This window comes from Haliaeetus leucocephalus, unplaced genomic scaffold, assembly GCF_000737465.1.
Source record: "Haliaeetus leucocephalus isolate CR32 unplaced genomic scaffold, Haliaeetus_leucocephalus-4.0 Scaffold819, whole genome shotgun sequence".
Classification (NCBI taxonomy): Eukaryota; Metazoa; Chordata; class Aves; order Accipitriformes; family Accipitridae; genus Haliaeetus; species Haliaeetus leucocephalus.
The window spans coordinates 942,647-957,053 of NW_010973255.1; the positions used below are offsets into that span (position 1 = coordinate 942,647).

At 40.5% G+C, this 14,407-nt stretch overlaps 1 protein-coding gene across 5 annotated transcripts in view; it reads right to left on the bottom strand.

Moving 5' to 3' along the window:
• Positions 1-14,407, bottom strand: part of ARID1B (AT rich interactive domain 1B (SWI1-like)) — a 302,974-nt gene that overhangs the window by 54,469 nt on the left and 234,098 nt on the right. For all 5 annotated transcript variants that reach the window (XM_010581857.1, XM_010581860.1, XM_010581859.1 and 2 more), the window contains one exon: positions 8,368-8,695. In XM_010581857.1, the coding sequence (XP_010580159.1) occupies positions 8,368-8,695 (328 nt within the window). The remainder of the gene's footprint in view (positions 1-8,367; positions 8,696-14,407) is intronic.

A 14,407-nucleotide genomic window follows, 5' to 3' on the forward strand; every position in this document is an offset into this window, starting at 1 on the left:
TCTTCATCTTTGGCTCTGAAGATGCCCGAAACCTACTGTGACAACTGCAACAGGTATTTAATGTGTTAGTGAGACTGCTGGCCATCATTAAAAAAATCTTACTGCTGTTATGTTATTATTGAATATGATTCTTACAAGGTTACTTATATGTCCAGTTAGAACTGATGCTCCCATCTGAACTCCATCAATAAAGGGAAGGGCTCTTCCCACTCATATTTCCCCAGGCAGCATTGCTAAAAAAATAAAAAGTTTTAATTTTCTCTCAACTATCACCATTGTAAAACAATGTAAAACCTTAAATCTGCTCTAAACCCTGAAACTCTCCTGCTGTTTTTTATGTCTCTCCCTTTCTGTCACAAAAATCTTAGGCTGTTCAATCACAGTCTTGTACTTTTACAATGTATGTGCCAAACCACACACAGCAGTCACGGAATTAGCTTTCTTCATGAGTCCCATTAAACAGATGGCTATTCTCCCGGTTGGTTTTTTTTGTTTGTTTGGTTGGTTGGTTTTTTTCCCTGACTAATGCTGTGATTTAAACTAGTAGATCTTCTGGCTAATAGGCAAAAAGACAGAAAGTGTGAAAATCCAGTTTCCTCATCTGAAACACTTTTTGCCACTCTATATAAAGTCCTCCCTTATTCTTTACTTTTATATAATAACAATTAATGAAGTACTGTATTCTTAATGCCCTAAAGATCACCTTTTCAGGTACAGAATCTCTACATAACATCCTACTCTGAGGCAGAATGTTAATAAACTACACAGAGTCCTACACTACAATTTTGTTTCAAAATAATTAGTACTTCTATAGAGGGCAACAGCTCTCCTAAATAACCAAATCAAGCCAAAATATATCTGACACAATAATAATCAAATTAGAAGTCTCTCTAAGATGAATGAAAATTCTCACTCGTGACTCTGAAAATCACCCTTCCTTCCTAACATATTCCTGCTTTCACAATTTAAGAATGGTTACTCTCTGAAGGAGGAGGACTCTTGAGGTCTGTGGTTAATCTCTAATGGCATGAACAGCATACAGCAGTCTACTTGATTGATGAGTAACCAAAAAAGAAAAAATGCCTCCCCAAATCACTGGTTGCCTGCACGAGCTCTGCAGCATGGTGACATCCAGGGCTCCAAAATGATGGATTTACCTTTTAGCAAAACAAAATTCCAGATAAAAATGTATTTCTCTTAGTTGCCCAAAAGGAAAGGCTTTGGTTAGCTCAGCATGCAGTTTCTTCCAATCCTTACATTATTTTATCAGTAATTTTGAGCTGATCTACAAAATGCATCTCCATTAAAAAAAAAACAAAAAAAATCACAAAAGTGTGATTTCCAGCTCTCCCTTTACTATAATAAATACATACAAGCTAAGTTGTACTTCACCCCTCCTAATACACTGTAGAAAAAAGCCATATATGGTTCTGCTTTGAAAAGCAAAACATGAGGAAAGAAAGTGCCCTTTTAAAACAAGAAATAATAAAAAAATCAGCTTGATATAAATGACTATTTCTCATGAAGAGGGAAGAAGCATGGGTCCTTTTGAAGAAAAACAGTCAATACTGTTTAATAGCTCCCTTTGAAATTACAGTTACAGTAAGCATTAATATTTGGACTTTAACCCCTCAAATCACACAGAAACTTGGCATAGACAGAAAATATTCTACCTGTTACTGAAACGCTGCCAGCCTCAGGTGGAGCAAGCACAGCAGCTATTCGGAGTTCACAGAAACACTATACAGTCATTTAGATCAAGAAGCAATACCACTTCACCCAGCTGAAACTATACATGGACTTTTTTTTATTTTGGAAGCCAAATGTAGTTTCATGGACTGAAATGTACTGCCTGGATATTCAAACAGCACTAACAGAAAGCAAAGTGGGGCTCATTTCAGGGTGAGCCATCAGGATCCCTGAAGGAAATCTGAAGTCTGGGAGTGTTCAGAGGAGTGGGTTAGAGGGGAAATGACCAGACACTTTGAGACTGGAGAATTGTGAATGGCCTGAATTTGAACAGGAGTAACTCCTTCCCTGTGACTGAATGTTAAATAAAAGACGTGGCAGAAAGAGCCTTTCTGCGAGGGGCTTATTTCAAAGGCAACAGATAACGTACCCCAGCACTGGCTCCAATTATGGCTACCAGTCCTATCTTAGCCTAGTTTACTTTGGGGATTTCACAGTTGGCAGCCTTTCATCTAGAAGTAGCCTGGTTTGAATAAGCAAAGAAACTTGAATGAGTACTTAACCTTCCTGCACTCCACTGCACTTCCCAGCAGAGAAGAACAGCACCTCCAAGCTTCAGGGGAAAAGGGAAAACAATGGAAAATATATACTCTTGCCAGGGATTAAAGACAGTAAGTTTTACTGTAGCACTTCAAGTCTTCCTGATACATAACCGCAGCTTTAAAAATCACAATTAGAATTTTAAACCCAAGTTTCAAGATCAAAAGGGCCAGACTGGAAACTACTGCATAGAAATTGACAGGCTCTAGGATGTAAAACACCTAAAAGAGTTCTGGGTTTTATTTATATTATTATTCTTTTTAAAAAATTTATTCCCCATTTCTGCCTCGTTCTTTTTCCTTTTGACATTTTAATGCACCATGTCCATTACTATATTTCCTCACCAGTACCTTCTAGTCCATCAGCAGTGCTGCATTACCCTGCTGTTGGAGAAAATAATACGGAAAAAGTGCTTTGCTGGCACCAGCGACACGGAATATGAATTATACATACATAGCAGGAGAGAAATGCTGATGGAAAGTTAGTCTGCCCGTATGTGCGCAAGTGTGCATGTACATGTATATACACACATGGACTAAAAAAAAGACATATAGAATGCGCATTTTAAACTCACACTAATTGTAACTGTTTCTCTGTACAACAGAAATTCTCTCATATCAGTGCAGCTTTTATAGATCAGTTTTAGGACTGAATGAAAACTTACCTAAATTCTTCTGACCTCACCATGATGAGGCTGTAGTATCTAACCAGCTGCTAAGCAGTTTAGAACCAGAACCACATTCTAGAGTGCCTACAAGTATGTCAAAACAATGCAACACCACACATTACTATACAGACTGAACACCATTTCCAGGGGGCACAGGGAGCAGCAGATGATAATGTAAATATCCACCTCAATTTAGCAGCCCAATGACCAGGATTTAAAATGGCCAGAGGTTGCAAATAGCTAAACTGGATCTCAGTTCCTCAGTTTAATAAACTACTATGTCTAAATCGTATCCTCTAAAATCAATGACACTGAATTCTAAATTCATTCAATCTATAAAAAAAATTGCTTTAATTTACAAAATTGCAACACGCAATCCCAAGAATAATATCAAGGTACAGTACACTGAGGTCAAAGACACTGCTTTCAAAGATAGGATTGCTCCTTATGAAGGCACATCAAAACTCATTTTATAGTAATTAGTTGCACCAGCAAGAGGCTCATTTTAGCATCCAGTTGTATGTGTATTTTACAGCCAGCTAGTACTGAATTACATCTTCCTAAAGCCGCACTGCTAACAGTATATAAGCCAGCTATTTTGCAAGTACATTTTTACCTTTCCATATACTACAGTCACACTTTCAACTGCTAAGAAGACATGCTCAGAATGACATTCATTGCTAGCACGAGAGATGCTGACAAGCATCTAGCTCCAAAAACATCTGTTGACTTCAGGTATCAACCTAATAATCAATTTTCAAAAGTGTGTACTGGGCACTTACTGTATGAAACAAAAGCTCATAGACAGTGAACACACAGTCCTGAAAAGCTTCAAGTTGGGCATCTACAAACTGAAGAACTCAAAATTGTCTGGTACTAGAAGATACCGGCTAAATTTGCCGCCTTTCACATCAACAGGGAAAATGCTGTCTCATTTGCTTGAAATTGTTTGCTTTTACTGAAGGCTTACTTTGTGTGTTGCAGGTCTGTACATACATAAATATCTATTTATCACTATAAATACATGTATTGTTGTAAGAACTACAGTGTGATAAAAGACTATTTTTTGGAGCCACCTGGTCCTCAGAGGCCTCCGCTGGGTTCTAACCTCCAGCAGCAGAACCAGCTCTTGAGGTCTCAGGCAGTGCCATCCTAAGTTATGAAAAGTCTTTCCGTGAAGTTCAGTGGATATATCAGGTCTTCAACATACAGTCCTTACCCGTCAATGGGTGTGCTGAGACCAAGACAGATATAAGAAGGAAAACACTGTTTTGCAGTTCCTTCACACTGTCTTCCTGAAAATAAGGGGAATTACTGTAGAGGGTATTAGAGAGTTATTAGCATTGCCTGCTGTAAACTGTTATCCAGACCAAGCTTAAACATCCTGGGTAGTGTGAAACCACAGACACTGCCAGTTCAGTGAAGAGGTCTTAAAAGCACGTTTCCTTCCTTTAGCCTGACATGCTAGATATCATTTGGGAAATACTGGCCTGTGTGCAGAAGACAGACTAGCACATCTTAAGATTTTAGGTTACAGGGAAGGTATTATGCAGCTGTAGAAATTAATCTAAGCTTAACATAGAGTAGGCCTCAAGGTGAGGTCAAAGGCTAATTCAAATGGTGTAAACTTCCACAGTATCTTCCACAGCCACCACTTTTATTTATATGATTTTATCTTCTCTAATTAAAAGGGTGGTGGTCTGCACTGAGGATGATATCTAGGTATAACTGGCTGACACTCAGATCTTGATCATCCAACCCTGGTTAACGACCATTGATTTTCTGCCCCAGTGGAACTGATTTTATTCTGATGCATGCCATTTAAATTCATTTTACACAGCTTCTTAGTGTTGTTTGGCAAGGCAGAAGCAAACCAGCTTTCTATATCTAAATGAGACTCCTGAGCTGGTAAAGGACAGATCCTGTGGATTAACAGCTGAAGATAAATTTGTCTTCCCTATTGATACTTGGCTACTGATTCAACAAGTTGAGCTTGAAAGGGATCACAACCAACTTGTACGGAAATACTGCTGTGCAACCATGACTCTGACACAACCATTTCATTTTCTTCTTAATCCTACATAGAGGGTTGTGTTTTATAGTAATAAAAATCCAACAGTTTTTGAACCCCACAGCTGAATCTTATAAACTCAAGACTTTCAAAGAAAAAGGCTGGACAATATTCATGCACTTTGGCATGTAACAGTACATGTCTTTCCAGTTAGACAAAATAGTATGGTTTGAGTGCTCTCCCATTCCACTAATTTTTGCTTTTTGAACAGGAGAACCAGTAGACTCGTGTTCTAATTTTTTGTTTTGCTCTGTACTTTTTCATATGCCCATACATGGATGATATTATTAAGGAAAAAAACCAAAAAACCTAAAGCAGCTACAGAAAACTGGTAATGAAAACTTGTCAATAACCATGAAAGCAGCAGTAATTTGGGTATTATAGATTTCCTACAGAGGTAACAACTGAAAGAACGTGACAGCAGGGAAGTCCATGAAACTTGAATCTCAGGTGAAGCTGGACTTGGTTGTGAGGGAGCAACAGGCTGGGAGCCAGTGTAGCTGCTTTCTCCCAGTGCTGTAATTTATGCTATAGTTACAGAAATCACAGTGTGAAGGACTGTGGTGAGAAAACAGTAGCTGCATTTCAGATGCATGTTCTGCACTGGATACTTAGTGCTCCTAAAAATTGTTCTAGCAACTAACTGAAATTTTTCAAGCAGATGCACGCTCAATTACAGGGTAATAAAACTTTCTTGAAAATCCCATTAAGAAAATGTGTCATCACTCCTGCAGTACACCACCTATCAGAAGGGGATCATACTTTGGGGCTGCAGCTCACTGCCCAGGCAGCAATGACAGTACCACCACCAAGTCAAGAAAACAGGGTTGCACAGCAGTGCTGTGAGACAGGAACACCAACAATGAGGGGAGAAAGACGATGCTTGGGTCAGGAGGACGAGGAGGGATCTCATTCCTTCTCAGTGATGAGGTTCTTAATTTCCCTCTCAGGCACAAGGATACAGAGCCATGCCAAAAGACATGCAGGTGTGTGAGCAAGTGACATGCAGATTTTCATTGTACTGTCACAGTGGCATTAGTAAAAAGAAAACAAAAAACTAAAATCCCCTCTACAATGCAGGTATTTTTATATCTTTCACATGATTTTTATATTCCTTCAGCAGCCAGATGTCATGTTCATAAACATTTAAAAAATTGCCAAGGTCCCACAGCAAGTCCAGTTTACATTGCTACCTACCCATACTGGTCAGGCTGGTGCACCAAGGGAGCCTGAGCGTTGCCATAGTTGGGGTGCTGTGAAGAAAACATGGGGCATCCACCAGCCCCAGAGTGGCTGGGATAAGCAGGCAACCTAATGTATGGTGGCCTAAAGCAGAACAAAAGAACAGCCTCTTTGGATTTGCTCTGAATCACAAATAGGAATCACTGTCAAGTACATTCCTTCCATATGCAAGTATGGAGGACTTGCAGGAATAGCCATTAGCTTTCTCCCCTACAACTGCTTTGAGATCAAAGAGAAAAACTGTGCTTGCAACTCCCTGGCATCAGAGGGGTGTGACAGGTTTCACTCAATTTGCAGTTTATAAATAGCCCTTTTGCCAGTATTTGCAATAGAGATTAGATGACTGCTCAGCCCTTCCACAGGTGCTGGATCACTGGAATGGGCAGTATGTGATGGAAAGGCTCTGAAATGGTGCAGTTTTGCCCAGGCAAAGCTAGAAACCAAAAGCAGTTTTACAAACCTGACTTGGGAGGAAGGTGTGAGATCGAAGTCGTAATCATTTAACCTAGTTTTTCATCAAACACCACACACTATGCCCAAAAGTGTAAGCTGAATCACAACCAAATACTTTCTGCTTAACACAAAGTCTTTTCTTGCTGTATAGACCAACAAATATGAGCTCTTCCTTTCATTACATGATTATAAAGAAAGTGTTCTTGCAGCTGCAGTGATGGCCCATTTATTCCTTTGTGCCTGACCTATCAGCTTATAGCCTAAACTAGACAGACAGAAGCAGAGTTTTGTAAATCCTACTAGACAGGTCTGTTAAGACAACCAACACAAGCAAGAGACTGCTGGTTCACAGATACCTGCTGGAGTACAGTCTATTTTAAGGGAGTGTGGTTCTATTTTACTGAACAAGAACATCAAGTACACTAAATTTACTGTTATTGTTTTAAAAGTTTGCTATTGCTTATCACTGGAAGTCACCTGCCTTCCAAACTCACAAAACAAGAAAGCAACAAATACAGGGACACATTAGCTTCCTATTTCTCATTTTACATTGTGTCTTGGAATTAGAGCAACTCTAGTGTCCAGAAACACTGGTCTTCAATGATAAATACCTGTATGCATCTATGTGCACCTGTGTATACATATGCATAAATAAATGCAAGATGCTTAATACACACACACACACATAAACACGCTCACCAGAACAGTGCAACCAGTTTTGTGTAATTCTCAAATGTAATGGAACTTATTGTAATAGAAAAAGATAATAAATACACCAGGAGTTATTAGAGTGTGAGGAAATGTGGAAATTACTTCATCTGAAAAGTTTCCCAGAAAATATGATTTCATTGCAAGTATTGAGGCATCTTAAGAATAACCATGGACAGAAAAGTGCCTTTGCCAAAATCCATGCACAAATGGCAACATGCAGCTATGCTGCTGGAAGGGGAGACAAGATGACCGATGACGGCTCTAACCTCTAAAATCCTGTTTGCAGGTTCTCTCTTATGGATGCATAAGTGGCAGTTATCAACTCCAGATAACTACAAATTGCTTCTGTGCCTCCTCCTGCCTTTCCCCTCCAGCTGCTCCCCTCAGCCTGCCCTCCTCTCCTGCTCTGCATGCCCGCCCAGGAACAAGAACATCCCATAGAAAAGAACTGCCATCAGCACTGCTGCTCACAACGTGGGCAGTAAATGCAAGAGTTGATGGGCAGCTTCATAAGTTTCCTTACTCTCTGGCAGGGGCGAGCTGCCAAGGACATGTTGGCCCTCTCTCTACCGGAGACAAAAACCATATATCAGCCAATCAATTTAAAGTTGCAGAGGGTTTGTTTTCGACTCCTAATGTCACTGCAACCCTGTGGGTTTTCCTAAAGCCTACAGTGCCAAGAACCAAACTGGAAGTGGCCATCATCTCCATTGCCACAGCTGCTTTTTGAGATGATAATTCAAACACACAGTAGCATGCTTTCCCCTTACGTTGAAGGAAAACTATTCTTCCCACACACCACCTCCTCCCAGAGATAAGGACACAGACAGAACACGTATAAATGCATATGCATACACTTATACAGTGCCGTTGCTTCAGAAATGACAAGAAAAACATTCCTACTCATTTAAACTCCTTTCACCTGGAAGCATACCTGCTCTGAGCGGAGTTTGCAGCAGCCTGCATCACTGCAGCAGCCGCCTCCTGTGCCTTACGGTTCACAGTTGGCATGGGTGGGCCCATCCCGGGGCCTCCCTGCTGAGACATGCCAGGAGAATTGGGGGTCATACTGCTCATGTTTCCAGGAAATGGTCTGCTCTGCATCCCAGCTGATGGCATTCGTCCCAGGGGCATGGTACCACAAGGCTGGCTTGGCCCCTGTCCATGCATCTGACTGTTGGCATTTATACCCATGCCGGGTCCTGGGCCACTGTAACTTGTGTTGGGCACGCCGCTGTACGTCGGTGGTCTGGAGTAGTTACCTGAACAAAATGATAAAAAACACAGAGAAAAACATAAAACTTTCGTGCAAATGTTTCTATATAGGAAGTTAGCAGCTGCAGAACTCACACATGTGAACTGAAGTGAACCATGCTGGCCTCAAAGTCAGAACAACTTTTTCACTGTGAGGACAGACAAGCAGTGGAACAAGCTGTCCAAGGAGGTTGTTTCGACTCCCTCCTTGGAGCTTTTCAAGGCCCAGTTGGACAAAGCCACGAGTAACCTGTCCTGATCTTTTATCTGACCCTGATTTGAATACAAGGTCAGCCAAGAACAACTCCTGAGCACCATTCCAACCTGAATGATCCTATGAACCTGATTTTCATGTACCCTCAAACATTTTCTGCCTAATATGTCATGGGATAACAGCAAATCCAGAAAAGCACAGCCTCCAGAGGGTTAACGACATAGCACACAGTACAAAACTGCCTTATGCAGTAGAGATATGTGGCATGCAAGAAACCCATTACATAAGCTCAAAGGAGAATCTTATTTTTGTAATTTCATGTTCTCATTCTTCATCTTTCTGCAATTTCAGCAACAGGCTATTCTCACCGGCTTCTTGCTCCTAACTGTTCTGCCCATTTGCATCAGAGGTGCTTTGGCACAGACCAGTGAGGACGGCTGCTGGGCCCCAAGAAACATTCCCGCTCCCTCCCACCTTAACCTGCCTTCCTGGTAAGTTCAAAGTTTGGCTATGCCAGCAGAAGGGGTGGTAGCATACAGCACACCTCCTCTGGGAAAACTAGTATCACAAGAGTAATCAGCAATAGTACAAAGATGCTAATATAAACAGGTGCTTTTTGAAGGATGGCATGAAAACCTGGCTGACCCCAATCTACGTTGTCACTGGAGCAAACTGCTCTGCTTGCAGCAGCTTAACTCATTTCAGTGCTGATTTTCCTATCGTGTTGAAAGCTTAAGAAAAACAAGTGTACAGAATTCGGTGTTACAGAACCAAACCCAAGCAGCATGAGAAAGAGGGAAAAAAAAGGTAAAGATAAGATGGAAAAGTATTTTAGGAAACGGATCACATTACACTACTTCAGTCATCAGTTTTGACTTGTCTTTGTTTCCATCTCATCCAGATTAGTGGAAACACGACCCATTCCCTCCCTGTGGGATGCCGCAGAGCAGAGTTTCCTGACTGCTCTCAGATATTCCCACGCTCGTTCAAAGGCAGCAGTCCTTGGACTCTTCCTCTGAACATGGAGATCAGCCACATCTCTCCTCAGGCCTCAACTACCAGGCAGAGGAGTTGGTGGCATGCAACTCCTGTTTATATTTAAAATAAATATATTCATCCGTCATTTGAATGCACACATAATTAATTCATACACTCCTGCTGCTGTGCTTTGGCTAATCCTCCCCTCCTCCCGACCCAGTAACTGACTCACTCTGCAACAAGTTCTCCTCAGCAAGAACGCGTGAGACCTATGCTTCCCAAGGAAATGGAGCAACAATTCTCTTCTGTTTTGGAAACCAAGTTTCTGCCTGAGGGTCTTCACAGAAGGATCCCCAATATGTAGTTCAACAGAGATGAAAGGCTCCAGATTCAGCTTTATGCTGACTTCAGACTGCACTGTCACTTCTCCTCCTCCTCTAGGCTCGGCCGCTGGCAGCTGAGTATTTTCTGTTCAGCAACCTATTGCCCCTAGCCACAGTTTTGGTTGCTGAGACCTGTTCACACTACACTTCTAATCCAACGTATGTGACCACAAACTGAAGGGTTCACTAGTTTCTGCTTAGTATTAAAGGTGTAACAGAAAATTCTGGTTTTCCAGCTGTTTTGTGCAAGAAAAATGTAATGCAGCAAGATGGTGTACATGTGCACTCAAAGATTACACACAGCCAGTTAACACATTTTATATACATGCTATTAGTAACACTGCTTCCCAAAGTGAAGCAAATTCTCTATGTAGACTAGCAGACCTGATATCCATAATCACTGGGAGCTACTGTCAGTCCAATTTACATAAAGCCAATTTGTTTTGTCAGTTAGGGTCTACAAAGTACGGTTCAGCAGCATGCTTGGAAGAGCAAACACCAATGCTAAATACTATTGCTGTTTTGATGCTATTTTGAATTGGGACAAAAAAATCTCTTCTTTCATGCTTTGGCTTCTCCAGCATAAGTACAACACAGAAAAAAACAGTGGAATCTTCTCCATAAAAATATGTGGCTCAGTTAAAATAGCTCCTAATCATTCATCTCCAGGGATACACATCCAAAAGCACAGCGAAATGGTATCTTTTCAGTAAGGAAAACAAGTTTCAATGTTTTTTCCATGTTGTGTCCCCCCACCCCCCAGCATTTCCTCAACACCTCAAGTACTAGCTATTCTTATACCTTTCCCAGACCACAAAAAAAAAAAAAAAAGGGAAAATAAAAGCCAAACAAAATACAAGAGGAATTGCCAGGAATGAGGAGTGCAATCTTATTTCCATGTTTCTCTAATAGATTAGTAATTTGTTGGCAGTGGCTTTGACAGAAAACAGATGGATGCAGCATTAAACACAATGAATGCAGCAGATGCTAGGCCAGCCCACATCAGCTGGACGTGTCAGGCAGCCAAGTCCAAGAGCCCACACTTTTCAAGTGGGTACCAGCCTGGCAACAGCGGCTGTACAATACTACTGAACAACTCCTCCCCTTCATATCCGAGGGATTTTTGAGTCCAACTCCCCCTCGGCAGAGTAGAATTGTACCCAGAGAGATGACATCTCAAATGCATGAGAAAAACCAAAGCAGTAACTGGAATCAGGAAGAAAAAAAGAAGTGTTATGAAGATAAAATATAAAAAAGCCTACTAACAACCTGCCAAAGACAGATGTTCATACTTACTGCTGAAACTCTGGTCCACTTTGTCCAGGTTTGCTGAACAAAGTGCTCTGATATCTTGCCATTTCTAGGCAAGCTGAAAAGAAGGAAATTTGAGAACTACCTGTTAGTTTTGCTCTCTGCTTTAGAGACAAAGGTCAGACTCACAGTATTAAAAATAGTATCTTAAAATAATTTTAGAATTTTTTACATGTGCACTTAACCATCAAGTTTTTCTTGTACAGATGATTTAAATGTATTGTTCTGAATTCCGATGAAACTATTTTATCTAGGGGACTTCAGTAGATACAGTTGATATTTAAGTCTTAACTCCAGAGGCTGTTGCATATGTAGCTCTGGATGCAGAGGTCCAGACTCTGGAGATACTTAGGGCATCTCATCCTTAAGATGCTACCACTTTAATTAAAATCTAGGATTAAAATCAGTGGGAGCTAGACAGCAAAGTGCTTTTGTGAAATGAGTCCAACAGTAAAGGTTACAAAGCACAAATACTCAATTCATATTACTTTACCATGAACAAAAGGGGGTTTAACATACTGTGAAGTTCTGGGGTTGTGGTTCAAACATATTCAAGTAGTGTTTTCTCTCTGTTACACCCAAACAGAACAATTTTACTGCTGAACTGAGCAGGAAAAGTCAGGGAGATGGGATGCATTTCTGACACGTTTTACTGATCCACAGGAATTTTTTCTCTGCCCCAGTCTTAGAAGACCCAACTGACTACAGCATCCGACTGCTCTCCAGAGTGCATTTAAGGGACATTTTGCTGTGGCAGCAGTTTGATGCTTGGGTCATAGACCAGAGCTTCATTAGCCCCCAAGCTAGATGTTGTCCAAATATAAACCAAAGAGACGGTTTCTTTCAGTAACAACTTCCATTCTCGCTCTGCTTTTTTTTATTCCTGGGGACAGGAAAATGCTGAGATTTAATACAAAATTAAAACTAATGTTCTGTACCGCATGCTCCTATGTTGTATCATAGACACACAGAAGTGTGGAGCCAAAGCCATTTTTTATTTTTGTAGGAAATGGTTTCACAGGATTGGACTAGGTCCCCAGTACAGAACTGCTTCCTGGGAAAACATATTCTACTCTTATTATAGATCTAAGTGTCATGTAAACACATGAAAACCTAATAAATCAATCCCAACCCTATGCATGAAATGGATCATTCTGCTCTCATGAACTGGGGGCTAATTCCTCCAACCAAAACTTACTGGTTTAGTCTTCACTATGGTGAGCAATTCCACTGCAGAGAAAGGACACTAGCTTTGAGCAACAGTTTTCAGGACAGCACATAGTGAAATATAACATTCAAACTAAAAGCTTAATGTCACAGAATGCTTTGACACATATATAAAAATACAAGTAGTCCTGTCAAACTCAGCCTATGTTTAAAGGCCTATATGAACAAAACACAGAAAGCAAATAAAATCCTTGAGAATTATTTTAGCTTAATAATTTAAGAACTTAGTTGCAACCCAGGTAATTTTTAATGTATTTGTTATTTTGGCAATAAAAGGCAAATGGGGTAACCTTACTATATATTTGTCATTGCTGGCATATAATTGTGCATTGTAAGAGCATATGTTAAGAGCTGCAATTACAGATTACTTTCATTAAAAATGAAAAATGCTATTAAAAGCTTAAATCCAGGTAAATACATGACTTTGAAATATCACCATCTTCATTCCTGGATTTTATTAATGCTCACATTAGCCTGGTGAAAACGTAGTATTCTTCTGCTCTAATTGTTACCTGTAGAGCTGAAAGTCTGCAGGGCCCTAATTTTATGATGACCAGTGCACAGGATCACTGGTACTCTCCAAGAGCTAGCAGAAGAACACGCTTTTCATCCATCACACTGTTCACCAGACCTTTCTGAAACGGCCTGTTAATGACAATGATGTTCATTTTCTTCCTGCCCCTCAAGTTCACTTTTTAATAGCCATTTCTTCCTGACCACGACCCATAAAATCATTACATAGGCACTTTCATCTACAGAGGGAGGAAAAGAACTGCTGAACTCGAGGAAAAAAGAAAGTAGTATTCGGCGTGTTACTTAAATGCATTGATTTAGTACAAAAACCTTTCCACTCAATCAGTGTGGATGGCTCATGTTTTACTGCACTTGACACCCACTATTCCCATGGTTTGGAATCTCAGCAGCAGCAGTACAGCTGGAAGTCAGGATAGCACATCATAAATCCACTGGATTTTTACCAGTTAAGCTAGTTGCTCACTGTGCAGATAAAAATAAGCACTTGGACAGCATTTTATGGCCACAAAATGCTTTCCAAATAAAAGGAAAGCACCAGTCAACTGGAGTTGGGTAATTAATCTTCACACATGGCTATAAGGCATTACCAGCCCCATTTTACAGTTAAGAAAAGTGAAGCAGAGAAATGAATCTACTTGCCTAACTTGAAAGATGGTGTAAAAGGCAGAACCAAAATTAGAAACTGGGAAATCTTGGCTTGTAGCCCTGTGCTCAGAACACTACAACAAATGCTACCCAGAGATGAAACAGAAAGGAACATTGCGCAGGGCAGCAAGGCTCCCTGCAAACAAACATCAGAACTAGTTCTCAGAAACTCTGGAGACTAAAATAACCATACTTGCTAGCATAGGCAAGCCATCGAGCCCTTACTGAATTTCACATCACTGGCTCCAGTCCTTTTTGAGGATTTTAAGCAAGAAAGCAATAGCAGGAAGTGCTGAAATAGAAAAGCTTCTTTATGTACCTCTAAAGAAAATACTGCCCCTTATATATTCTGTGGCTTGACTTCAACTTCATTAAACTCCTAAACAGATGCATACTTTATAAAGGTTATCCATTAAAGGCAAAACAAT